The following is a 27,698-nucleotide window of genomic DNA, read 5'->3' as shown; positions in this document are numbered from 1 at the left end:
TTTTTCGCACAAAAACCCATTTATAGCCAACAGATTTTACACCGTTTGGGGTTTGGACTACAGGTCCAAAATCCTCACGTTTAGCGAGTGAGTTCAATTCTGATTGAATTGCCTCTTGCCATTTTGGCCAAACACATCTTCGTCGACATTCTTCGACAGATAAGGGTTCAAGATCCTCACTGTCTTGCATGATGTTAAGTGCAACATTATATGCAAAAACATTATCCACTTTGATTTTCGATCGATCTAAATTTATCCCATCACCCGTAGAACTTATTGAAAAGTTCTTCATTCACTTGAGTCTCGGGTTCACTGATTTCTTCAAGAATATCAGGATTAATCAGATCTTAAACTTCTTAATGAGACTTTTTTATAGTGTCATCTTTACTTTTTGCGCTTCTTTTTCTAGGATTTTTGTCTTTTGAACCCAATGGTCTACCACGCTTCAGGCGTATCTGTGATTCAGAAGCCATGACACTTGTAGATGGTCTTGAGAAAATACGATGGACACTGTCCCGCTAGGACGTGCTATATTCCGCTGGGGCGGCAACGCCACAGTGGGATAAGTAGTCGCCAGAGCGAGATAGGCGAGACAGAATGTAAATAACGCAAAGTCTTATTTTCTCCTTCTTCCAAAAACACCTTAATTAGACGTAAATAACCCCCAGAAACCCTCCAAAAACTTTCCTAGGCTTGGGAAAGAAAGAGGAAGAGATTTCTAGAGTGAGAAGGTCGATAGCTTGCAAATCCTTGGTCAATCCACCGTCACGAGGCCCGAAAATCTGAATTGGAGCTATAATTTCGTGCAGCTGCTTGGCGCCAAAGTATGCTAGGTTTATTTATTGAGTAGTTATAAATCTGTTATTCACTACGTAGTATGTTGGAATTGACGGTAGAATTCATGCGTAGGCTTTTTGTGCACCGAAAAAGGATTGATTATGCGTATATCCCTAAGTGTTCCCTTAGACGTATGACATAGGAAAAGGCCTTATTTCGTGAATTAAGGTTTGGGAATGGTTGTGATTTCTTATTTTTCGAGACGTAGGTTGACTGGTGGCTATATGATATGCATAAGTATGAGCAAAGCATAACCGTAACCTAATGAATTGATTATGAACAATGCATGCCAAGAACTTAAGTACTTGACTATATGATGTGAGTATTGTACGTTATGGATGTGATTGTGCTTGTACTGTGATGCATGGGATCGGATGTCATGTACCAACATACTAACTTGCATTGGATCGAGTGCTCTGTTCCGGCACACTAACTGGGATTGGATGTCATGTACCGACATACATATTGCATTGGATCAGGTCCCACGATCCGGCATAATAACAGTTTGGGCTTGGGTTCCATGAGAGGGCCATTGACTTGTATTATACGTGTAATTGTATGTATTATTGATAATGTGGAATTGGACATGTGTTTTGAAATGATTGGTGGATTGTACATTATGCTCTTATAGGTGAGGGTTACGATGTTGTAAGTTAACTGGATATATCTAGTTGTGTATTAAATCGTGAAAGGTAGAGTCCCAATTCGATTGTAGTATGGTAAAGGGGAACTAAGGGTCCCGGTGCTATCTTTGTTACTTGCAATGTGGTCATGGGTATTATTTGAGGTTTGAGGTGGTAACATAAGCGGATAGTAAGCCTCGATAGGCGTAATATGGGGTCATAAGTTGAGTGGAGATGAGGGAAGCGTAAGGGTGTGACGTGAATGGTTGGTCGGTTGGTAGTAGTATATCAGGAACTTCCTTAGTGGATTGATTGATGGATTGGGTGTAATCACGAACGAAGTAAGTAAGGGATTAGAGGCAAGTGAATTAGTTGATGTTAATAATTCGGAAGAGTAAGGGTAGTCAAAGGGGAAGGGTGGAGGAACAATTAGTCTTATTGTATGTTTCACCAGTTGATTTCTTAGATTATGCGGTGGGTATTCGGGTTGATCGATGATGCCTACCAATACGTGTGGTTGTACTGATACTACTCTTGCTATGCCTTTTTGGGGCATAGTCTAGTTGCAGGATCAACGATGTTTCATAGGTGAAGACGAAGGCAATCCTCCAGCAGCTTCTATTTTTCCTTCCGCATGATGGAAACTGTGTTTTATCATTATTATGTTTTACTTTGTACTCTTAGTAGCTCTTGTACCTATTTAGACTAGATCTTTGGGATTTAATTACTTTACAAGTCTGAACTCTGAGTCGCTTTAAACTCTTGTTTATTTTTATATTATACGAACTTCTTTTAATTGCCAGTTTTCTTAATTTTCCGCATATTTTAATTATTGGGAATCGAGGGTTCTTCTACTTAGGTGTTAGAGTAGGTGCCCGCACGGCCCAGTGGGTTGGGTCGTGACATTTCTACACTGCTGGTGGTGAAGGTTATTATTTAGTGCAAGACGATCACCATGATTGAAATTGCTTCCTCGATCACGGCCACGACTGAGGCCACGACCTTTTCCACGCTTAGATTGGTGAAAATTTATCGTATTTACTTCAGGAAATGGCATAGAACCAGTAAGTCGACTTTCATGGTTTTTCATCAGTAAGTCATTATGTTGTTCAGCAACAAGGAGATGTGAAATTAATTCTGAATATTTTTTAAATCCCATTTCTCGGTATTGCTGCTGCAGGAGCATACTCGAGGTAGGAAAGTGGAAAATGTTTTCTCCAGCATATCATGGTCAGTGATATTTTCTCCGCATAATTTTAATTGTGAGATGATTTTAAACATGAAAGAGCTATACTCACTGATAGATTTAAAATCTTGAAGTCTCAAATGGATCCAGTCATAACGTGCATGTGGAAGGACGACCAACTTCAGGTGGTCATATCTATCTTTTAAATTAGTCCACAACATCAGAGGATCTTTAACAGTGAATATTCCATTTTAAACCCTCATCAAGGTGATGACGGAGAAATATCATTGCCTTAGCACGATTTTGATTCGATTCTTGATTTTTTTTCTTGGATGGTGTCTATCAAATCCATCGCATCAAGATGAATTTCTGCATCAAGTACCCATGATAGATAGCCTTTTCCCGATATGTCTAAAGCAAGAAATTCAAGTTTTAGAAATATTTGACATTATTTAAGAAAGAAAAATTTATACCTTCGAGGCTTTTAAAGTCTTTATTTGAACTGGCAGAGACTCATGCTGATAACGTGTTATAAAATAACTAACTAAAATTAATATACTAAAAGAAGGACAATTGAGAGAGTAATGTATTTCAATACGTATATATTTCTTTGTAAATGTAATGGCTATTAATAGCCAAAAGATGACTTACAAATGTATAACTTGGCCATTTTAATTGGTCAAGTGATGGTGGCCCTCCAATGGGTTAGTCCCACATGGCATGAGCCTTGGCTTTTACACTATTACAAGTGATGTAAGTCCTCAAAATTGTTGGGGGCCACATGGCATCCATATTTGCTTTACAACAATACCAAAAATTTTAGAAACATATATTAAATACCATAATATTGAAATTATAATATTAAAAATTGCAACTTTGAAATGATATTCGATATTTATCTTACCATGTACATTCCTAACAACAATAGCTTAACTGCAGCAAAATATATATTTTTAGTGATAATTAACATTCTTGATAAATGTCATAAAGCCTATAATGACATTTGATTCAATAACAATTAACTAATTTTGGTGATATGTTTTAACACTTTTTGTTAGTATATTTATAGCCGCTAAAATTTATTTTTGTTGAGTGAGACTGTAACATGTCATCGAATGTATTTCAAAGTTCAAATCCAATTAAACAAGATATAGTTTCCTAAATTCAAACTATTTTCTTGTAAACTTTATTTGAGACGTAATTTTCCAGTAATATCTCTTTGTTTAATTTAATTACTTCATTAATTATGGAGGTTCCCCAAACTTTGCGGAATCTGCTGTTTGATAAGAAGGCCCAGTCTACGTGGGTTTTGGCTGTCATATCTAAATAATTAATTAATTAATAAATCAATGCATATTTATAATATTAATTTTTATTTATATTAAATTAAATAGTGCATAACAGGTCTATTGCCTGTACTTTTCAGTTAATCTAATATATATAAATAATTTTTATTCTTATCTCAATATTTAGCATATTTAACAATGATTTACTAATTAATTAATTTGATTTGTTATAATAATCATGTAGGTAAGTGTCTGCCGTTGGGGAAACATTTGTGTTAGTGATAGTACTCATCCTTCTAGAGTCCATTATTTTTGGATGTTATATCCTACGAAATTTCGATAGAATACTACACCACAAATGTTCTCTAATAACTTAATTATCGCTAAATATATATGTTTAGTGGCAATTAGCATTCTTTGTAAGTGTCTCTAAAGTCTATAATAATATTAGATTTAATGACAATTAACTAATGTCGATAAAGACTTAGCAATATTTGTTAATTTGTATATTTATTGTCGTTAAAAATTATTTTTATTATATATGTAGTGTAAATGATTTAACTTTTATGTACTTCTTAGTTCTAACTGAATATAATTGTAGAAATATTATGATAGGTTTAAGATGTGGAAAGATAAATAAAATAAAAGAACTTTTTTATGTGGTAGTTTCTTTGGGCACTTTTGATTCTTTTGTTTCCTGATAATTTTATTTTTAGCTTTTGTGATACTTAACTAAGTATATTTAGATTTTAATTAAATAAAAGGTGTGTTTTCTCGATCTTCTTATATACGAAGAAAACAAGTCATATTAGGACATTTTAAGATTATATTATTGTCAAAAATAGAGTAAAATCAACTAATAATCATGGGATATTAGTGAATAAATACAAGCAAATAAGTCACAAGCTTAATATAATACATGAGTATTTTATGTATATCTACCTAAATATAACTATAAAATTATCTTATCATGATATGTTTATGATCATAATCTAACATTAACTTTAGTTATGCGCTACTGTGCTTTTTCAAAACTTTATATTCATTCAAATGTTTTCGTATAAATTACTTTTATTATTTCAAAATAAATGTCATTTTTACTTATTTTAAGTTTATTAAGAAAAACAATAAATTTAAAATATAATTTATTGAATTAATCTTATTTATTAGATATTTCTCAAAAATTAAATATCATTTTAAAAAATAAACCTTCCATAGTATATATGACAAGATGTATATTGAAAGGAAGAAGAGTGTGAGAGTCGTGAAAATTGCGGTGAGAGCATGGCTGCATTTTCACACTGTTTACGTGTCCAATGACGCACACATTATTGTTGGTTGATGCATAATGGAGTCGGTTGTCTTAGTACTAGTTTTTCTAAGTAAAAAACTTATTCGTATTGGGTGTATATATTAAATTAATGTAATTTTTATTATTACGTGATATGAAATAAAATATATGTTAATTAATTAAGATTAAATGAAATAAATTGTAAATTTAAACACATGGCATGAATGTACTAAATTGGTGTATACACCCGCACAGTTTTATCCCTAGTTTTACTCACTATATTAAAAATAATTTTTCTTCAATATTTTATTTTTGACATTAATTATTTATTTTAAATATTATGATAAAATAAGCGTATCAAAGTACAAGTATTTTTGTCTCTAGAAGTGTGACAGATACATTGAACCTGGACATACTCGCTGTGTATAAAACCCAGTCCAACTCCACAGTTTTTTTGCATTAGTTCCAAACCACAAAACAAAGCTAGCTACCTTTGTCCCTGTATCCTAATTTGGAGCAAATTAAAATTAAATTAATTCAAAGCTATCGTATCAAAAATGGCTCCGACTATAGCACTACCTTTCTGGGCCCAATCGAAACCTCCCGTCGGTGAAATCTCCGGCGTACCGGAGGCGGAGGTGCTTAGAAAGAGAAACGAAGAGCTGGAGAAGGAATTGAAGAAGAGCGTAGAGAGAGAAGAGAAAATGAAAGAGGAGTTGCAAAAAACATGGAGGAGGCTGAAGGTAGCGGAAGAGGCGGAGGAACGCCTTTGTTTTCAGCTAGGTGAATTTGAGGCGGAAGCTGTAGATCAAGCTCGGGCTTATAGAGCCCGTGTTATTAATTTAATGGAACAACATTCAGCCGCACAAAAACTTCTTCAATCACCACCTGCTTCTTAGTAATTTTATCGTTGATCTGTAAATTTTTTTAAAATTATATATGCATACTTGTATATTGGATCAATTTTTCTTCTTCTTAATTCTTATTTCCGGTGCATGATTTTTTTTTTTTTTCTGATTTCCCGTTTCTACACTTGTATTTAATTTGGATTTGAGACCTTTTATTAAGCATAGATGAATTTTTACCATTTTGTCGTAACTTTTGCTGGTTCAGTGTGCGTGATCGATCTGATGGTGGTGATTGTATCTCCAAAGGTGCATACAAAAACTTGAGAGGATGAATTCATTATTATAAAAATGGGCAAGGATATAAAAGATAAATTTGATTTTTAATAGTTCTTGTCACAAAATTTGTTGAACTTTTCAAATTGTAGGCGCAAAACCAAATTTTATCTATTAAAATAAAATAATTTTATTTATGATTTCGTGTAGAATATATTTATGTTGGTTGATGAATCCATTGATGGTATATTATGTAATCTAGTACTATTACTTTTAATATACATATTTGGTTGTAACTATAGAAAAAGAATTACACTGTTAAATTTATTTATTTTTAGGAATTCTAATATGACTAATTAATTAAAATGGCAAATATGCTAATTAATACTATCTCTGTTCACTTTTATTTGTCATCATGTTGCATTTTTCGAAAGTCAATTTGACGAATTTTCAAAGTTAAATTAAATTACATTAATTCGATATTTAAATAAAAAAAATTAAGATATTCAAAAACTATACGAAAAGTACTATAAATTACAATTTCTTGCATATCAATATGATAAAAAATATATCGTAAAATGTTAGTCAAAGTTCTTATAGTTTGACTCTAAAAAAGGAAACCATGACAATTAAAAGTGGACGGAGAGAGTAATCACTTAGAGAGGTGTTATCCAATTTTATAAAGAAAGAAAAAAGATAGATATAACATTGAAATTTCTAACCTCACTTTAAAAGATGCACTCAATTATTATTGCATTATATAATATTTCGAATGTAAGTTCACACACATTCAAAATATTATGTGTGTGAACTTACATTCGAAATCTTTTATAATAGGTATTTTAAAAAATATATAATACTACCGTGTATAATCTCAAAAGAAAAGTATGTTACTATTATTCTCCAATTCATATTGTAAGAGGAATTTTAGACAGAAATAGTCACACGTACTCGAGGAATATTGAAATAGTGATCAGGAAATTCAAAGTCAAATAGTTAAATTTTGAGACTTTTTTTTTTGTTTTCCATCCTGTGTTTGATATTCATATTGGAGTCTGACTAAATTTGGATTCGCAACAGAAAATCCAGAGTGAAAGTAAAGCACCCCTTAATAAAGACTTATTCGTTATTCAAATGTTACTATTATTCACGTATTCACATTGTTACAGCAAATTTAGGCAGAAAAATAGCTAGTCACATATACGCAAGGAATATTGAGCATAATTAGCAAGAAGCTGGCAGGAAAAAGTTAGGAATTTATCTGGAATATATGTTACGTGAACTTATCATATAGTACGTACATGCCAGGGACAAACCTTCGCTTAGAAGAAAAAATCAAATATCATGTTTTTATAGTCATATAAATATTAATGATATATTTTAAATTATAATTTTTTTTTATATATGTAAACACGCATTTGTAGTCAAATATACTATGTCATATAAATTGAGGTGACTAAAAGAATTAGATTCTGGACAACAAATCCATTTCTAATTCAGTGACATATAAAATAGCTCCATTGTACTCCACCCATACGTCCACCACGATTTTTTTTTAATTCATCATCGTTAATGCTTTTTAAATTTTACTGTACCTTATTGTAAAATTTATTAATGTTATGTAACGATATATGAAAAGTTTCATTTTATGTTGTGCTTGCTTATAATAGTCCTAATTATTCTTTACCCAGCTATATTTTTTTCTAATATATATAGTTCTACTTCATATCTGATTATTGGTATGTGACATTATATATACGATGAAAAACAACATAATTTATTCAAACATTATATATTTTTAAACAGTACAATATAATATAATAAAATACCAAACATTATTAAATGATACGTAACAACCATCCAATAAAGGTTAATAAATACACTTTAATTAACTGAAAAACAGATTGGTACGCTTGTTACTCCATCTCGAATTAGGAGTCGGACACATCTGTTCCTTCTTTTTATTTAATTTTGGCGCTTATGAACTAACTAGGTAACTTGGCATAAATATTATATCAAAAGTATAAATTAATTTTTTCATATTGTTTGAATATAAAAGAGTTTTTAGTTCATATTCAATTAAATAGATAAAAAATTGAATTCATCTTATTATTCAATATTCACATTGAACTAATTTTTAACAAATAAAATATATTATTATATGAAGAAAGAAAAAGTACTTTTTCAGTTTTTGTTAAACATAAATTGTTTAATGTCATATAACCAGCTTAAAGATAAACAAAACTCATTAAAAAAAATTATATGAGAAAAAAGAGAAGAACATGATCCATCCATAACAAAGTGAAAATAACTGTATTTATATGCCGAAAATTATGATGTATACATATTTAAAAAGTAGAGTTGAGAAAACAAAATAAAAAATAAAATTGATCATTTTGTGTAATTTACACAAATGTGAAAATAATAATAATAAAAAGACTAAATCAACCAGTAATTATATGATAATTGAAATAGGTGTATACAAATAATTTGATAAAATATAGAAATTGTAATGTCTAAAACCTAAAAATGAGCATTCGTAAATTATATTAAATTTAAATTGCTAAGTATTGTTGGATTGTCTAGCTAATTATATTATAGACATGACAACGACATTTGGATAATCAAAATGTTATAGTAATTTTGGTCAATTCACAGATAATAAAGAACTTATTTGAACTTTTTTATACTCAATCAAAATGTTATAATAATTTTGGTCACTTCACAGATTAAAGAACTTATTTTAATTTTTTCAATACTTTTTTCACTTTGTTACATTACATACTCCCTTTATTTCAAAATAAAGTTTTTATTTTTATTTTTTATTTTGCTTCGATTAGTGTTTTACATAATTATGAAGACTTCAATGATGTTTTTTTTCTATCTTCCCCTTATTTAATCAAAAGAAATTTATATAATCAAAAAATTGAGTCAAAGAACTATATTTTTTTCAAGATATATATTAAAGTTAATTTAGTAAAAATATCTTACTTTATAGCTCCGCCCCAAACTAAAAAAGAAAGTTGACATGCTACAAGAAGGTGAATATCATGGAACTAAAGAATACATAACAAAATGAAATTGAATTACACTTTCTAGGTTTAAAAAATAAAAACTTTTCATGAAATGAAAATCCAGCAAATTGAAGTAAAAATATGGTGTAGTTTTAGTAGTAGTTAATACTCTTCTTCAATGTCTGTTATTTAACTTGAAATAAGAAACGTATAGGTGCCTCTTTTGCTCTTTAACTTATATTTTAATAGTTATGTGAGAAAGACTTTAAGAAAAATTAAGAAAAACGCTATTTCAAATATGAAATAAAAAAGATAATTTCAAAAGAAAAGTATGTTACTATTATTCTCCAATTCATATTGTAAGAGGAATTTTAGACAGAGAAATAGTCACACCTACTCGAGGAACATTGAAATAGTGATCAGGAAATTCAAACTCAAATAGTTAAATTTCGAGACTTCTTTTTTTTGTTTTCCATCTTGTGTTTGGTATTTATATTGGAGTCTGAATTCGCAACAGAAAATTTCACAGTGAAAATAAAGCACCCCTTAATAAAGACGACTCCGTACCGAAAGGACTTGAGACTTATTCGTTATTCAAATGTTACTATTATTCACGTATTCACATTGTTACAGCAAATTTAGGCAGAAAAATAACTAGTCACATATACGCAAGGAATATTGAGCATAATTAGCAAGAAGCTGGCAGGAAAAGGTTAGGAATTTATCTGGAATATATGTTACGTGAACTTATCATATAGTACGTACATGCCAGGGGCAAACCATCGCTTAGAAGAAAAACCAAATATCATGTTTTTATAGTCATATAAATATTAATGATATATTTTAAATTATAATTTTTTTTATATATATAAACACATATTTTTAGTCAAATATACTATGTCATATAAATTGAGGTGACTAAAAGAATTAGATTCTGGACAACAAATCCATTTCTAATTCAGTGACATATAAAATAGCTCCATTGTACTCCACCCATACGTCCACCACGATTTTTTTTTAATTCATCATCGTTAATGCTTTTTAAATTTTACTGTACCTTATTGTAAAATTTATTAATGTTATGTAACGATATATGAAAAGTTTCATTTTATGTTGTGCTTGCTTATAATAGTCCTAATTATTCTTTACCCAGCTATATTTTTTTCTAATATATATAGTTCTACTTCATATTTGATTATTGGTATGTGACATTATATATACGACGAAAAATAACATAATTTATTCAAACATTATATTTTTTTAAACAGTACAATATAATATAATAAAATACCAAACATTATTAAATGATATGTAACAACCATCCAATAAAGGTTAATAAAAATACACTTTTAACTGAAAAACAGATTGGTACGGTTGTTACTCCATCTCAAATTAGGAGTCGGACACATCTGTTCCTTCTTTTTATTTAGTTTTGGCACTTATCAACTGATTCCAATTTTTCAATAATTTAATTTTCTGCTTTTGATAAATCAACATGCATGCTACATGTTTCACGTCTCGAACAAACTAAACTTCTCAAAAAAAAGAGATGACGGAGACTTCTTCAAAATGCTACAACGAAATTTAGCACTATTAATTGAAATAATCTCCACATTTTTTTCCCGAAAGATGTATTGGAAACATTTCGAAATTTGATGTGAATTATCAGTTTAATTTTCGAAATATTGTCAGTCTTAAAAATACTCCTTTACTTGACAAACTAAACTTAAATATACACCCTCGATCTTGCAACATGCATGACTGAAATACACCCCTAAATTCTCGTCAAGTTTGGGGATGTTCTCAACACTTCTCTCGACTTTTTATTAAGAGCTCTATGCTCCTACAAGAGTTTAGAGTTTGACACCACTTGTTATGTCATGTGGCAGACCGTGGAATATGTATCTAAGTTTAGTTAGTCGAGTAGATAGTGTTTTTAAGGCTGTCAATAATTCGGGAATGAAATGAATAATTTGTGTCAAGTTCGGGAGTCATGTTTTCAATACTTCTCTCTTTTTTCTTAAAAAAATAGTTGTGTTTATACCAAATCATACTTATTTATGGTTCAATAAAGGTTTAGATTCATGCAATTTGAGATTAATCTGCTGTGGTGTATTCGTTGGGAGAAATGTTTTTCAGGAAAATAATTTTTCAAAAAAATAAGTGGATAATATATTCATTTTCTTGTATTTGATATGTAAATAAAAAATAATAATATTATCTTAAAGTATTTATATATAATCAAAACAAATAAGACAAGAGTGGAGAGTAAGGGCGATGAGGATGGGGTGGAGGGTGAAGATGCATGAGGTGTGTTAGAGAATTGAGAGGATGCAATCAATATAAAATATTATTTGTGAAACTTATATCATGAGAACCAATTTGGAAAATTGTTTTATATAATTAGTATAACGATGACAATTATTTTTATTTAATCATGTTCAGTATATTTATATTGTACTAGTACAAGAAGTTGAAATTATATCATTCTAATAATCAAGACAAATTATATTTAATCTACAATCATATCGATGTGTCCTCAACTTTCAACTTTATTTATAACTTACTTATCAGAATTAGCCTATGGTCTTAAAAGATATTTTCTATGTCTTTAAAGATTTTATTTTTTTTGTGATGAAGGTATCACATTCGGGTGCCGATGAATTTGGGAATTCGTAGCCTGAGAAAAAAGCATATGTAGTTGAACGTTTTAGAAAATATGTGAAAGCATCGACTCCGTGAATTCACTTTTTGATCGAATTGCGTATGCCCATTCGCTCAAGGAAGAGACTCTTCCGATACCTAACCAGTCTGCCATTACTAGAGACAATGTTAGCATTTCGATTGATGGTGTTCTCTATGTCAAGGTTTAATCTCTATTAGTACTTCTTATACTTTTGCGCGATTTTTCTTGAATTTTTAAAAATGCAGAGATTATTTTGTGTAAATTGTAGACTGTGGATCCAAAATCACTCACTACAAACTTAAAAAAAAACACGCACACAATTATACTGAAAAATTTACTTGGCATATGGATATCGAAAACAAGCGGACGGTTGTGGAAGTGAAGGAAGGAGATAGGTAACGTGGCAAGAGCTGATTGGAGGTTTTCTTCGTAATAAGAGAAGAAGTAGTTGTGGAGGTTGTTCTGATATGGAGTGAATGAAGATGGTAATTTAGCATCCGAAGCTTGTTCATAGAGCTTGATCTTCCAATTGATAATCGTGAATTTGGGATGAATGAAGTAGAGTAAATAGCAAGAAAACGAAGCCCTTTGCTCAAGTTATATACTATATTGTGTCTTGTTCTTCAAGATGCAGTTTTAATACAAAAACTCGATAGGTTTCTAACAAAGTTTTATCATATTAGAAAAGTTACTGCATATTATACAATGTCCCCCAAGTTATTTCTTTCTTTTTAATGAAAAAGTTTTTTTTTTTTTTATGGTCTTAAACTAAAGATATTTATATAATATACCAAAATATTTTTTAATCTTGTGGTCTTAAACCATGTGGAAGTTAAATTTAAAAATTGACAAAAAAAGAAAGAAATATTTTTTAATGTTTCGAAACAAACTAAAAGAAAGATAAAATATAATTTATTTTTAAAAAAAAATACTTATAGTACTTCTATTATTACTAAAAAATGGGCTCTCAAATTTGGGGCCTAAGACGGATGCCATTGAGCCGCCCCTGCTTTTCTTCTTAGTTTAAAAATCCTGCCAATTTCATCTTCCCCATCTATATCATTGTTCTTATTTCAGCACAAAGTATCATGAGAAATTGAACCTTTACTCCTAAAGCTATCAACCAAACATGTCATTTTAATTTATTTTACGTTTATGAAGAAAAACAATAAATTCAAAATATAATTTATTAAATTAATTTTATTTATTAGATATTTCTTAAAAATTAAATATAATTTTAAAAAATAATTCTTGAATATGAATAGTATAAGAGTCGTGGAAATTGCGGTGAGAGCATGGGCTCCATTTTCACACTATTTACGTGTCCAATGTCGCACACATTATTATTAGCTCGAGCTGTCAATTTGGGCTAGACCTAATGGACCGGCCTAGTCTAACCTGTAATTTGATCGGGCTGGACTACGATTTTTGAAGCTCATTTAAGAAAAGAGTTTTTTAGCCCGGCCTGAATAAGCTTGCTAATTTGTAGGGCTTGAAAAATATGAATAGAGTCGGCTCGGGGACCAACTAAAAATTAATCAAAAAATAAAAATAAAATAAAGTATTAAAAATAATAAGAGTCTAAACTCAAAATATTTTTAAAAATTTGAAATATTACAATTTAAATACAAATTATGTTTATAAAATATGTACTACATAAAATAAAAATTTCCTAAAATTTCTAGGGAATCACTACATAGGTCGTAGCTTATGGAATATTTTTGTGTTGTGATGAAGGTATCACGTTCGGGTGCCGATGAATTTGGGAATTCGTATAGTGCCTGAAAAAAAAGCGTATGTAGTTGAACGTTTTGAAAAAATATGTGAAAACATTGACTCCGGAAATTCACTTTTTGATCTCTTTTGTTAATCGAATTGCGTATGCCCATTCGCTCAAGGAAGAAACTCTTCCGATACCTAACCAGGCTGCCATTACTAGAGACAATGTTAGCATTTCGATTGATGGTGTTCTCTATATCAAGGTTTAATCTCTATTAGTACTTTTATACTTTTGCGTGAATTTTCTTGAATTTTAAAAATGCAGAGATTGTTTTGCGTAAATTGTAGACTGTGGATCCAAAATTGACATCATATGGAGTTGAGAATCCATTGTATGCGGTAATTCAACTAGCACAGACAACTATGCGTAGTGAGCTTGGCAAGATCTGACTTGATAAAAATTTTGAGGAAAGGGACACTTTGAATGACAAAATAGTGGTAAGTTTTTTTAATAGAATTTTATGATAAAAAAATAATAGGGTTAGCCTTTTGCACTTTCACTTCATCATTATGTGAAACTCAAAAGGAGCATAATTATGATTATAACCACATGTTAGTTGTTTTAGGTCTTGATATTGATTGTTTTAGCTCTACACTTTCCTTGCAGCTGGCCATTAATGATATTGTAAAAAACTGGGGACTGAAATGTCTTCGTTATGAAATAAGTATGTGGCCTGTTGTACTGATTCCTTCATTGTTACAAAAGCAATTATGGTTCTTCATTGATGAATATGCATATTTCCTCTTCAGGGGATATAACTCCTCCTCGTGGGGTTAGAGCAGCTATGGAGATAATATTTTTAAATTATAATTTAGTGTAAAAAATTATAAAAAATATACTTCTAAGAAAAGTGGGTTGGCCCGGCAAAGCTCATGGCCCGATACTTATGGGCTGGGCCGGTCATTTATCTGGCCCACATCAAAAAATGGGCTTGCCCGACTTGACCCCTAAAATTTCAAAGCTTGTATGATTTAGCCCAGATTGGATGGACCAACCCATATTGACAACTCTATTGTTAACTTATGCATAATGTGGAGTCAGTTTGTATTGGTACAACTTTTACACTATTCATTCGCTATATTAAAAATTTATTCTTGATATTAATTATTTATTTTAGATATTATGATAAAATATGTGTATTAAACTATACTTCTCATAATAAAAGAAGACTAAGACTTCTTGAAAATGTTACAACGAAATTTAGCACTATCAATTGAAACAATCTCCACATTTTTTCTCGAGAGAAGTGTTGAAAACATTTCTAAATTTGACTTACATTATCAGTTTTATTTTCGAAATATTGTCAGTCTTAAAAACACCCCTTTACTTGACTAACTAAACTTAAATACACCCTCGACCTTGCAATATGAGTGAAATACACCCCTAAATTCTCGTCAAGTTTGGGGGAGTTTTCAACACTTCTCTCGACTTTTTATTAAGAGCCCTATGCTCCTACAAGAGTTTGACGCCGCTTGTTATGTCATGTGGCAGATCGTGGATGTATCTAAATTTAGTTAGTCGAGTAGAGAGTGTTTTTAAGGCTGTCAACATTTCAAAGGCGAAACTAATAATTTGTGCCAATCTCAGGAGTCATGTTTTCAATACTTCTCTCTTTTTTATTAAAAAAATAGTTGTCTTTATACCGAATCATACTTATTTATGGTCCACTTAAGGTTTAGATTCATGCAATTTGAGATTAATTTGCTGTGGTGTACTCATTGAGGGAAATGATTTTCAGGAAAATAATTTTTCAAAAAAATAAGTGGATAATATATTTATTTTCTTGTATTTGATACGTAAAAAAAAAAATTATCTTAAACCGACACTTGAAAATAAGAACCGGTGATTAAACCGGCACTTCAAAATAAACAAGATGCATTGTGTCTAAAAGCAAGAACTACTTGTATTTTTTTAAAAAGCAAAGGTGGCCTGGTATTGTTTGGCTCTAAATTTTTCAATGGATACACAACCTTTTCTTGAGGTACCAAATATTCCTCTCTACTCTTCTTACACAGCACCCAATTGAATTATGAATGTGTCCTCTTGTTGTTCTGCTGAACCATTCAAGCGGCCGCGTGCTATTAATATGATAGATGCTTACAGATATAAGCTGGAAATTAGCAGCATATGAATTAGCATTGGAAAAGGAAGGAGAATAATGTTTGAAGATGACGCCATAGATCCTGCAAACTTTCCAGTTTTACTCTCTTCAATAGGCCGAGTTGCTTGAGTTGTTGATGCTTCTTCATTAGGCCTCTTTACCCTGTTTCAAAATCCAATTTATGTGATTGTTTGACTAAACATGAAGCTACGTCATTTTTTTGGGGACTGACTAAAAGAAAAGATTTTCACATAAATTGGGACGGACGGAATATTTAAGATGAAGAAAGTTTTGAGAGAGTACCCATTCATTGGACAAAAGATGATTGCATAGTCATTAGCTTTGCAGGTAAAAGTGCTAGTGCCATCATCAAATGCATAGCTATAAGCCCTTGGACAAGCATTCTTAAAGATAGTAGAGTAAAAAGATGGTTGACAAGTTGTTGGATTTGCAAACTGTCCTGCACAGCAATATTGGTCTAAACCAAAAGCCTCACATGCACTCTTGCAAGCCACCACATTCCCTTCTCCTCCATATCCACCCATCACTTGAAGTTCTTTAGGACAACCTGTTCCATTTTGTTAAAAAAATGAAATTGTTCTTCTAAAAAAGTGACTCAATCTTGTAGTACTAATATTTTAGTCTTGGCTACACTAATATCATGTTCAGTCTACTTATTGTAGGGAAAAGGGTTTGATATATCCCTCAACTTTGCGATTTAGAGCTAATATAACAGAACTTTTTTTAATTACTAATTTAGAGGAACTAATGTGAGAAAATACCCATGTTAAGATTGGAGAGGCAGCCAGTGGCATTGCATCCTCCGTTGACGCCTTGAGGGACAGCAACCATTGGTAAATTATAGCCATCAACAATACTAACATCATAGAAATCTTTGTTGTCTCCCACACCAAGAGTTATCTCGAAGAGGGAGGCAGGTGGCGTGGCACCAAGCCCACTACATTCAAGCTTCCCACCACAATCACCTGTTTGACACGAGCCAATACCTGATGCATCAAAAGTGCAGCCAGTTCTAGCCCAAATTCTCCCTGACCATCCAGCTACACTTGGAATTGTGATGCTTTGCCCTGCATCTAATCGAAAACCAGTCGCAGGAAGTGGAGGAGTTCCCGCACCAGCCAGTGTACCAGGCCATATTGTAAAAGGGCAGTTATTACTAATAATGAAATTGTAAGCAAAAGAGTAAGAAAAGAACGCGCACAAAAGCAATGAAAATGAAATCTTTTTACTGGAAATTATGTTCATAAGCATATTATTATCGCCTTTTTCTTAGTATTTGGCTATGTCCTGTCCTTGTAGGAAGTAGAATAGGGGCAGGCAGAGGGTCCAATATAGGAAAAAATAACTCATCGTAACATATTTGTATGTCGAATTATTTAACAAAAAAAAGGAATTTGAACATATTGGATACAAAATCCAAAGTGTGAAGTTGCTTTAATTTGCCAAATTCAGTAGCCGCAAAATGTCACATTTGGGTTTAGCATTTCTTGGATCTAGGATAGCCTAAGTAAGAAGCAATCCCTTTCTTTGGTAACTTTAAGGATGCATCCTCCATTGAAACAAATATTAAGAAGAGAATAAAAGAGTCTAACATATAGAATCTTAGAAGTGAATCAATTTCGTTTTGTGTGTAAAAAGGTATGACCATATGGAAAAGGCTACCTAGATATTACTCCCTCTGTCCCTAATTACTTGTCCACTTTTGAATTGACACACCTATTAAGAAAACAATTAATGACATAGTGACTTTACCATTTTATTCCTATTAATTATGAAGTGAATGAAAAGTTCTACATTTTTCAAAGTAATTAGTCATTTAATTGAGGATATAATAGGTAAAAAAAGTTGTACATTTCTTGATTTGTCAAAATGGACAAGTAATTAGGGACAACTATAAAAGAAAAAGTGGACAAGTAATTAGAGACATAGGGAGTACCCTTGTTCGCGAGTTATGCAGATAGAAGTATTTCTGACAATAGAATGTAGAATCCTTTGAATATTTGAAAAGACGAATTAGAAATACAAGAATTTTGTTGTTACTATTGTTGTTTGATGAAAGTAGAGGAGCCTCAACAAATCAATCAACTAATTAAGCCTAAAGATATGATTGAACATAAATCTCAAGCCCATTATTTATTTATACATTATTTACTTGATAAGTAGAGTATTATTATTTACTGGGCAACAGTTTCAGCCTCTTTGTTTTCCTCAGCTGGCTGCTCCTCTTTGGGCTCTTCTTTCACAGCCTCAACTTTGACTTCCTCTGCTGTTTCCTTTTCTGCTTCAACAACAGCCTTTGTTTCTGTGCTTACTTCCTCAATTTTGGTAACCTCTGTTGACACATCAATCAAAGGCTCTTCCTTCTTTGTTTCCTCTCCATCCTTTTTCTCCTAATTTCATAAAATACATTGATGTTTCAAGAATATTTTAATATATATGATTTTGGAACATGATAAAGGATTTAATAATACTTAAAGATTGTGCATGCCAAAAAATTGTCAAACACCTAGATAGACCAGAAATCAACCCTTTTGCCTCAATCATGTATATAAGGGCAACTCAATGCACTTAGCTCGTGATATGGATTAACCATATTGGGTCTATTGTATGTAGTTGTATACATTGTATTTCTATAGAGTGCTATTTTCATGACTTGAACCCCTAATATCCTGATCTCACGATGATAATTCTTATTATGTTTCAAAAAACAAAAAAGGAAAAAGAACGTGTATATTTATTTACTCCCTTCATTTCAATTTGTTTGTCTGATTTTGAATCTCATGATCTTAAACTAAAGACATGGAGAATGTACTAAAATATCTTTTAATCTTGTGATTTTAAGCATGTTACGTGGAATGTTGAAATAAAAGAGTTATCTAAATAGAAAAGAAGCATCTAAAATTATAACAGAACTATAAAAAGAAAAGTAAGACAAATAAATTAAAACATAGAGAGTATTATATTGCACCCTTTCCTAACTCATTACATTTAAATTCTGAATCCAAATATAGTCGGTGCATTTGTCGATACAAACTTTAGTAATATGCAAGGGAATTAATAATAATGAGAGTAATATGAAAAGCATACCTGAGGAACAGCGTCAGCCTTAGGGGTGACAGATTCCTCAACGGGAACAGGGGCAGGGGCCAAGTCCCTGTCCAAATCCTTAGGTCTGCTCGCACAGGCTCCCATATTTGTTAGAGGTGAGCGAGCGAGCGAGATGGAAGGGAAATCGAACTGAGAGAGTAATATTAATATTGAGGAATCAAAGCTGTAAGGCTAGTAAACTTTATTTTTGAGGCTGATTTTTGAAAAAGGACAAAATGAAGGTTTTATAGATAGGCCTCCTGATTTGTTGCTGTGGACACCATAGAAAGAAGCCTTTTTTCTATCGTCAATTACATGTTGACATGTTTGTAAGGGCAAGCTGATTGTTAGGCAAAGTGGAGGCCTCCATTGTTTTAAAGAGTTCGTTACAAAATACGGTTGGTAGACATTTTAAGAAAAAAAAAACATTTGATGTTCGAAATCAGTTGAAACTAATTTAGATTCGTGTTGCATAGAAATAAGTGTCGATCACCTCAAATTTAATTTGTCTAATTGCATCAATAAGGTCTTTCAAATGGTAACCTTGGTATTTGAAAATTAGGGTGAGAACATATACATACAACTTAATTACTATGAATTAAGTGGTCAATGCGTATATGATATATGAAAGATACATGTCTAGTATTTATTTGTTCCGCGTAAGCATTCGGATAAGTTTTTACCCAAATGTTATTGTATGTAATTAAATAATTTACTAGTTTTTCACTTGTTTTGGTTAAAATTTATCATATAACCCCCAATTATACGTAGGTGGTGGCACTATAGTCATGTCACACTCTCTCTATTAATTTAACTTCTTTTTATTTCCTTATTTTTCATTAAGTTGGTGGAAAAGGAAAAAGAAAAAGAATACTAATTAATTAGCAAGCCACAATAAATAGTCATGTCACATGCAAATATTCATTCATGTTTAAATGTGCTTCCTTATATTTTCTCTCTTTTCAAGTTGTTATTAGTTCTGAAATATTGAATAGTACGTAGCAATTTTTCATTTTTATTATTACGGAAGCGTTATTTTTTTTAAACGTAGCAATGGTCCATCTTTAAACCAAAAAAAAATATAAACAAAATAGAAAAAGTTTCTTTTGGCTAGCTGTGGCTTTTTTTCTTTATAATTCATATAGATGTTAAAAGGAGTATCTTACATATTGTACTTATATTTATAAAAATATTATTCTATTTTATTTTATTTTTCCAAATTGTACGTTGTATAAATTTTATAATTGACCCATCCGTACTATATCTTTTATGATTAAAGTTCATTCACAAGACCTTTGTATATTAATAATAAGACATAACTAAATGAAGCATTACGTATTTGTAAATTAGAGATCGTAATTTGTTTGTTTTTATCCAGCAGATTCATGCTAATATATACTCCATTACCATCAAATATATTTAGAAAAACATTAATATTAACCTAAGCACGAATATCAAAAGTATTATTTTATGGATCGAGACTTGAGAGTAATGCCGTTCCATTGAACATGGACTAAAATGATTGGGTTCTTACTTGTGAATTGTGATTGGCCATGTGTTTTTTTTTTTAAAAAAAAAACCTAATAAACAAAATTTAATATAACATGAGAAATTGCCTTAAAGTGGTAAAAACTATAAAGAATCAAATTTGAACCTCAAATATCAGAATTCCATTAATGTGAAAACTCACATGTATTGTTCATACCAGCCTAGACAAGTCTGTCAATGCTTAAAACTAAACTAATTCAAATGCACCAAAGCTAGCGTATGAAAACAACAAAAGTAAATTGCTAAAATTCCATGTGGGTTGGACCCACCTAAATAATTTCAACAATAATAGCTTATTATTTTAATTTTCTAAAATGAAACTATTAAGCATGTATTTAATCATGTCTTATCGTGAAATTTAAAAATTTAAGTTGTGTTAACCATACACATGAATTGAAATTGTTTTAAATGTTTTGTTTTTGAATTACAAAATTTTATGATCAAACATATTTCCGGAGTTCCACACGGAAAAGTACTTTGAATATTTCTCATTATTTGTCTGCAGTTGGACAGAGTCTTACAAGGAAGATAAAAAGAAGAAATTTCTCCTCCTTTTTAGACAGCATAAAACCCCCAATTTTGAATTCTTTCTAGGGTTTACATTTTCCTCAATTAGGGTTATCTGTATCATCAATTTTGGTGAAATCGAGCTTCTTTAATCTCTAGAGGAGCTTTACCAATGAAATCAGAGTTGAGAAAATCCCAATTTCATCTCCAAATTCTGCTATTTGCTGTCATCTTTTTGTCCATTACTGTCTGTTTAAACGGTCTAAATCCACTACCTTCCCATCAAGACGACGAAGATAAATGTCCTAGAACTCCATTTCCGACCGATTCTTGCCCCATCAATTGCTTCCGACCCGACCCGGTTTGCGGTGTCGATGGAGTCACCTACTGGTGTGGTTGTCCCGATGCTCACTGTGCTGGTGTTCGTGTTGCCAAGTTAGGACCTTGCAGTGTGGGAAATGGAGGGTCCGCTGCGGTTCCGGGTCAGGCTCTCCTATTGTTTCATATTGTTTGGTTGATATTTCTTGGTATTTCTTTAATATTTGGGCTTCTTTAGCTTGATCATGTCTTCTTTGTTGCTTTGCCGTTTCTGTCAAGTTGATTTGTTCATTATGTGGTAGAGGTTAGATCTGATAGTGTGATTTTAACATCCATTTTACTGGATATACGCTTGTATTTTCTGTATATACGAACAAAATCCACGGTTGGTTTCAGATTTGTTATTGTTTATTGTTGCGATCAATAAAATTCTTGGAGATTCTGATATTTTGTATCTTGGTCTTCATTAATTTATAGCCTAATTGTCTTTATTTCATCGCATAAATGATTATGTTTAGAGCTTCAATGTATGGATTGTGCTGAAAGCAAGAGTAAACGTTGTAAAGTAGGTAGAGTTTGATTACTTGAGAAATTTGATAAAGCAGAGATCTTTATTCTGAATCTAAAATTGATGTTGGACATGTCAATGAGTAGCATCATTATATCCCTCTTTTAGATTGTTATCCGCTAGTTCGTACTATAACTTCAGAGCGAAAGCAACAAAGGCTCCCTTGCTAGACTTTAAAGAAAAACCCTTTAGTTAGTTATCAGTTAGTTTTCTTACTACAACTTCAGAGGGAAATCAGTAACTGCTCCCTTGGTAGACTTCAAGAAATCATGTTGGGAGGAATTTCCATGAATTAGAATCTTCTAGAGGTGTCTAATGGGTACATTGATTAAATTGGGCTGGCAAAAACAGTTTGAGTTAACGAAAGAGTCACGACTCAATATGTCAAAAGTATGCTCAAGCCTAGATCGGTTGAGCAATGGATCAAACCCAACCAATCTCACATAAACCATTTTCTCAATTGTTTTCAGCTTGCATTAAATTCATCTCGTTTTTTTTTTCTCCTTTTTGGATGAAGTGTATTCTGTTTTATGTGCTTTGCGGCTAGAGAAGTATTTGATCAGATATTTCTATGCATTGTAGTTATTGCTTTTGGAGATTAAAAGTTAAACAAGGATTTACGATAATCTTTGCACCTATATAAGGCTACTGTTAGGGAGATTAAGATCTTCAAACTCAATTATTTTGCAGGAGGATAGGAGTCAGGAGTCTGGTGGTCATCTCCCTTTGTGCTTTTCAGGGTGGGCTTGGGATGGTGGAGTTTATTTGTTTTGTTCTAAAACTATTAAGATATACTCTTATGCCTACCAACTTATTGAAATGGTGCAAGTATTTTCTACTTAATAACGAGAGTAAATACACTTGAAGGATAAATCAGAGGATTAATTCGTTTTCATAGGCTTAAATTGAGAAGATTGGTTTGCTTCTTACGTTTCCTCTGATGATATTTTGCTTAGTATATTTTCTGAAGTATAAAATGCTGAAATCAGATGTCAAAAGCTTATAGAGCTTGCATGAAGTTACTCGTATGTTCTCAAAATCATGTAATTTTGCATCCATTCTTAGTAACACAATAGTCCGAACAAATGGTGGAAGTAAGTCCATAATAAAGAATAGGAATCCTATCATTGACCAGATCTACTTAGACTATACATGAATATAAAGCTAGATAATCCATAATGGCTAATTAAAAAGTAAAGCTACTCTATAGACGAGTCAGACAAAGCGCTTAGTGATCCTTCTTGTCATCTTCATCAGTAATAGAGCGGTCATTGTTGATTACTTCAGACGATTCACTTCTGTTTCAACTTAGTTTGAGAGGCTTCTGGAAGCTCAATGCCAGCGTTCTTGCTCGTTATGTTTTTGTATATGTGAAGAGCTTGAGCCACCATGCTGGCAGGATCAGAAACACTTGTAGGAAGTAACAATGTCGTGCCCTATAAAATTATAAAGTGAAACACAGAAAACAAAAATGATTAGCAAATCAGTAATGCATGACGATGGACTAAATTAGAAGGTATCTATTATGCTTCACCTCCTTTGCAATGTTACTGAAGGCTTGGACATACTGCTCTGCAATCCTCAAGCTTGCTGCCTACAATATCCAGTAGTGAAAGAGTCGTGAGTGAGAATGCAGATTGGCATTGACGCAATCAAATGTAGTAGTTGTTGAATTAATCAACCATATCTTTCTCCAAAATTTCGTTACAATGTCATGGTAAAGAAGACGCGGGCATGAATTTAGGGATCTCACCTCTGCACCTCCATGCTCTTTAAGGGTTTGTGACACCAAAGCAATTCCTTTTGCCGTAGCTTGTGCTTTAGAGAGAATGGCTTCAGCTTCACCTGATTCATCGGATAGTATGGATGAGGGAATCTATAAAACAAGTTTGAGATAACACACTTGGCAACAACTTTACCAACCTTGTGCTCTGTTGACCTGGTCCATCTTTGCAGCTTCTGAGTCAAGGATCACTGAACTCTTCCTTCCATCGGCAATGTTTATATTTGCCTGCCTCTCCCCTATTTTAGGTGACAATACACATCAAGTTTAATACAGAAAAATGTCATACATATGACACATCTAATTACTTCACATTGCTCAAATCAGGGTGAGGTAGGTGACAATACACATCAAGTTTAATATAGAAAAATGTCATACATATGGCACATCGAATTACTTCACATTGCTCAAATCAGGGAGAGGAACTGATACCTTCTGACTCAAGAATTTGAGCTCTTTTTTTACGTTCCGCTTCAGCTTGCATCTCCATAGCTGCTCTAACCCCACGAGGAGGAGTTATATCCCCTGAAGAGGCAACATACATAATCATCAATGAAGAACCATAATTGCTTTTGTAACAATGAAGGAATCAGTAGAACAGCCACATACTTATTTCATAACGAAGACATTTCAGTCCCCAGTCTTTTGCAGCATCATTAATGGCCAGCTGCAAGGAAAGTGCAGAGCTAAAACAATCAATAATAAGACTTAAAACAACTAACATGTGGTTATAATCATAATTATACTCTTTTTGAGCTTCACATAATGATGAAGTGAAAGTGCAAAAGGCCAACCCTATTATTTTCTGATCATAAAATTCTATGAAAAACTTACCACTATTTTGTCATTCAGAGTGTCCCTTTCCTCAAAGGTTTTATCAAGTGAGATCTTGCCAAGCTCACTACGCATAGTTGTCTGTGCTAGTTGAATTACCGCATACAATGGATTCTCAACTCCATATGACGCCAATTTTGGATCCACAGTCTACAATTTACGCAAAACAATCTCTGCATTTTTAAAAATTCAATGGGAAATTTGCGCAAAAGTATAAGAAGTGATTAAACCTTGATATAGAGAACACCATCAATCGAAATGCTAACATTGTCTCTAGTAATGGCAGTCTGGTTAGGTATCGGAAGAGTCTCTTCCTTAAGAGAATGGGCATACGCAATTCGATCAACAAAAGGGATCAAAAAGTGAATTCCCGGAGTCAATGTTTTCACATATTTCCCAAATCGTTCAACTACATACGCCTTTTTCTCAGGCACTATACGAATTCCCAAATTCATCGGCACCCGAACTTGATACCTTCATCACAACACAAAAAAGCAAAATCACACACTACAAACTTTGAAAAAAAAAAACACAATTATACTGGAAAATTTACTTGGCATATGGATCTTGAGAACGAAAGAAAAAATGGCGGACGGTAGTGGAAGTAAGGGAAGGGGATAGGTGACGTGACGGGAGCTGATGGGAGGTTTGCTTCGTAACGAGAGAAGAAGTTGTTGTGGATATTGTTCGTGAATGAAGGTGGTGATTTAGCAGCCAAAGCTTGTTCATAGAGCTTGATCTTCCGATGTTCATATTCGTATTCGATTGAAAACTGGATTTTTGTGAAAAATAGGTGAATTTTGGATAATTGGAGTAGAGGAAATAGCAAGAAAACGAAGTTTCTTTCTCAAGTTATATTATACTGTGTCTTGTATCTTGTTCTTCAAGAGATTGGTATTTTCGGAATAGCAGGAACATAAATTTTCGGGAAAAAAAAATAAAAACCTTTCTCGTTTCAAATACATTAACAAAATTAATTAAAGGGAATATCTCGGTTCTTTATTTTAAATTGGTTATAGTAGGTCTTGTTATAAATTTATCTTGGTCAAAAATTAATAAATCATTCAATCCAAATTTGAATACAAAAACTCCATAGGTTTCTAACAAAGTTTATCATATTAAAAAAGCTACTTACTACATATTTTTTAAAAATATTCTAAAATATAAATTCGAAATCTCTAATTATTATTGGAGTGATTCCTTGAACTTGAATGGGTGAGTTTAAGGCATCATTTTGCAACCATTCCCTCGAGCTCGTAGCTTATGCTTATGGTATGTAACTATGTACGTACAACAATACTTTTGTCTTCTTTTCTCCACTACGTTTCTATTCAACTTTTTATAAAAATAAAAAGAAAACGTAAAAACACAAGACGTTAGAGTAAAAATTAGGGGAGTTAAATTGGTGAGTTCAGCTGAATTTAAACACGTTAAAATGAGTCAGCTTAATAAATAAACAGATGAATAACACAATAAAAAAATACTCATCAAATTAAAATAGATCAAGTCAAGATGAACAAAATAACATAAAACTACTAAAATGAGGTGTACATATATAATAACACCTCTTACAACGCTTTAAATTGCACTAATCGTGTAAACATCCGTTTACATTGTCTATAAAATAAACAACATAAAAATGAAGAGCATATAATAAAACATATATATAAGAAAAGTTACTTGGTTTATGCATTTTTTTCAGCCTCTAGTAAGAAGCTAAGAGCATAAACTAAGAAAAGCCTCTTTTATAAAACAATGCACCTCTTCAGAGTTAAGAAAAATGTAACAATACACCAATTCCTCCATCTCTTTCCAATCTTTAATGCCAACATTTTTCACCATCTCTTTTATAGATTCTCTTATATCTGTCAATGGATCCATCGAGTATTTCACAACACATGTACTATCCGTGAACGCCCCGTGAACATCTTCAGGCAAGTTAGCTGAAAAGCTAACTCTGTTCCTTTGGTGCTTCAACATTTTTTTCCCCTTGTAATTCACCATTTTCTAACAATTTTGGCTTTGTTGTTGTGTGTGTGTGTGTGTTCATTGAAAAGGTCAGTATATAAGATGGAGTTATAAATAAATGTGAGAGATGTATTGGTGCAAACAAGCACACATTGGGCAGGTGCTTTGAATGTAGTGTGTATATGGAAATTAAATTTTTGAGAGATAAAAATTAATTGAGGGATAAGATGATCAGGAGAACATGCATGTGAGGGGTATTTGTGGGTTCTGTCATGTTCTCTACAATTGTGGACCATAGGTTGTTCAACTGGGGTAGATCTAGGTGTTGTCAGGATATTCATTCGAATCAATTTAGTAACCCTATATATAAATATATGATAATTTTAAAAAAAAAATTATACGTACATATATATATTTTAAATCTCTTGAACACAAATGAGAAAAATAAAGTTTGGCTTAGTGTATTAGGGAATTCAAAATTCAACTTGAGATTTAAAGTGCACTTCATGCACTATGCTTTTATTTTTCGAACTCCTTTAGTAAATTTTTTGGATCCGTCAGTGTTGTTCAAGACAGGAAAACAAATTGAATGAATATAGCAAATGGACAAGTTACAAGCATGGTGGGAGCCTAAAAAATTAAACAAAAACCTGAAACTTGTGAATTATTGAAACTATGGTGGGACTTGGTCCTGTTTTGTCTTTGAATGATGCAGTGTACAAAATCGAATCAAACCGCAAATTGAGTCAAATAAAAAAAAAAAAACTATTAGTGGTTTGGTATTGAAAAAAAAAATCCGACTATATTTGGGTTGGCTTGGTTTTAACTAAAAAAACCAACTCGAGACCAAATCAACCCGATATTATATATGTAATTTTAAAATTTATTTTATACATAAAATATTACTTTGATATAACTTTAAAATATTTCTTATACTATTTCATAGTTTTTATCTTTTAATATATTATTTCAAGTTTAAAACTTAGAATTCGAAATGGTCCAATAAAGATTATAGTTCATAGATGTTGATAATTATAATAAAACTTAAATCAAAATCAAATTAATACTAATGCAAAAAGAAAATTAATTCAACACTAAGAATGACAATAATATTGAATATTTGTTCTTTAGTTTTATAT

At 31.8% G+C, this 27,698-nt stretch overlaps 5 protein-coding genes across 5 annotated transcripts; 2 read left to right on the top strand and 3 right to left on the bottom strand.

Moving 5' to 3' along the window:
- The first annotated feature begins 5,700 nt into the window (after window positions 1–5,700).
- LOC102578639 (uncharacterized) lies at window positions 5,701–6,310 on the top strand. Its single transcript, XM_006347258.2, has one exon. It carries the CDS (start codon window positions 5,781–5,783, stop codon window positions 6,120–6,122), a length of 342 nt encoding a protein of 113 aa, XP_006347320.1. The 5' UTR covers window positions 5,701–5,780; the 3' UTR covers window positions 6,123–6,310.
- A 9,395-nt stretch (window positions 6,311–15,705) lies between these two features.
- LOC102598614 (thaumatin-like protein 1b) lies at window positions 15,706–17,328 on the bottom strand. Its single transcript, XM_006347406.2, has 3 exons — window positions 16,708–17,328; window positions 16,229–16,493; window positions 15,706–16,087 (listed from the first exon to the last, which is right to left on the bottom strand). Exons 1-3 carry the CDS (start codon window positions 17,195–17,197, stop codon window positions 15,922–15,924), a joined length of 921 nt encoding a protein of 306 aa, XP_006347468.1. The 5' UTR covers window positions 17,198–17,328; the 3' UTR covers window positions 15,706–15,921.
- Window positions 17,329–17,966: 638 nt separating this feature from the next.
- Window positions 17,967–19,238, bottom strand: LOC102578312 (probable serine/threonine-protein kinase kinX). The gene is made up of 2 exons (XM_006347257.1): window positions 19,034–19,238; window positions 17,967–18,336 (listed from the first exon to the last, which is right to left on the bottom strand). Exons 1-2 carry the CDS (start codon window positions 19,136–19,138, stop codon window positions 18,121–18,123), a joined length of 321 nt encoding a protein of 106 aa, XP_006347319.1. The 5' UTR covers window positions 19,139–19,238; the 3' UTR covers window positions 17,967–18,120.
- Window positions 19,239–21,027: 1,789 nt separating this feature from the next.
- LOC102606302 (uncharacterized) lies at window positions 21,028–22,903 on the top strand. Its single transcript, XM_006347256.2, has 2 exons — window positions 21,028–21,570; window positions 22,665–22,903. Exons 1-2 carry the CDS (start codon window positions 21,261–21,263, stop codon window positions 22,670–22,672), a joined length of 318 nt encoding a protein of 105 aa, XP_006347318.1. The 5' UTR covers window positions 21,028–21,260; the 3' UTR covers window positions 22,673–22,903.
- Window positions 22,904–23,000: 97 nt separating this feature from the next.
- On the bottom strand, window positions 23,001–25,428 carry LOC102605958 (stomatin-like protein 2, mitochondrial). Its single transcript, XM_006347255.2, has 9 exons — window positions 25,145–25,428; window positions 24,822–25,065; window positions 24,592–24,741; window positions 24,367–24,424; window positions 24,190–24,282; window positions 23,898–23,996; window positions 23,728–23,819; window positions 23,509–23,568; window positions 23,001–23,410 (listed from the first exon to the last, which is right to left on the bottom strand). The coding sequence occupies exons 1-9, from the start codon at window positions 25,342–25,344 to the stop codon at window positions 23,267–23,269; spliced, it is 1,140 nt and encodes a 379-aa protein (XP_006347317.1). The 5' UTR covers window positions 25,345–25,428; the 3' UTR covers window positions 23,001–23,266.
- Window positions 25,429–27,698: the final 2,270 nt, after the last annotated feature.

This window comes from Solanum tuberosum, unplaced genomic scaffold (genome assembly GCF_000226075.1).
Source record: "Solanum tuberosum cultivar DM 1-3 516 R44 unplaced genomic scaffold, SolTub_3.0 scf00087, whole genome shotgun sequence".
Classification (NCBI taxonomy): Eukaryota; Viridiplantae; Streptophyta; class Magnoliopsida; order Solanales; family Solanaceae; genus Solanum; species Solanum tuberosum.
This window is presented reverse-complemented; position numbering and strand designations above follow the sequence as displayed.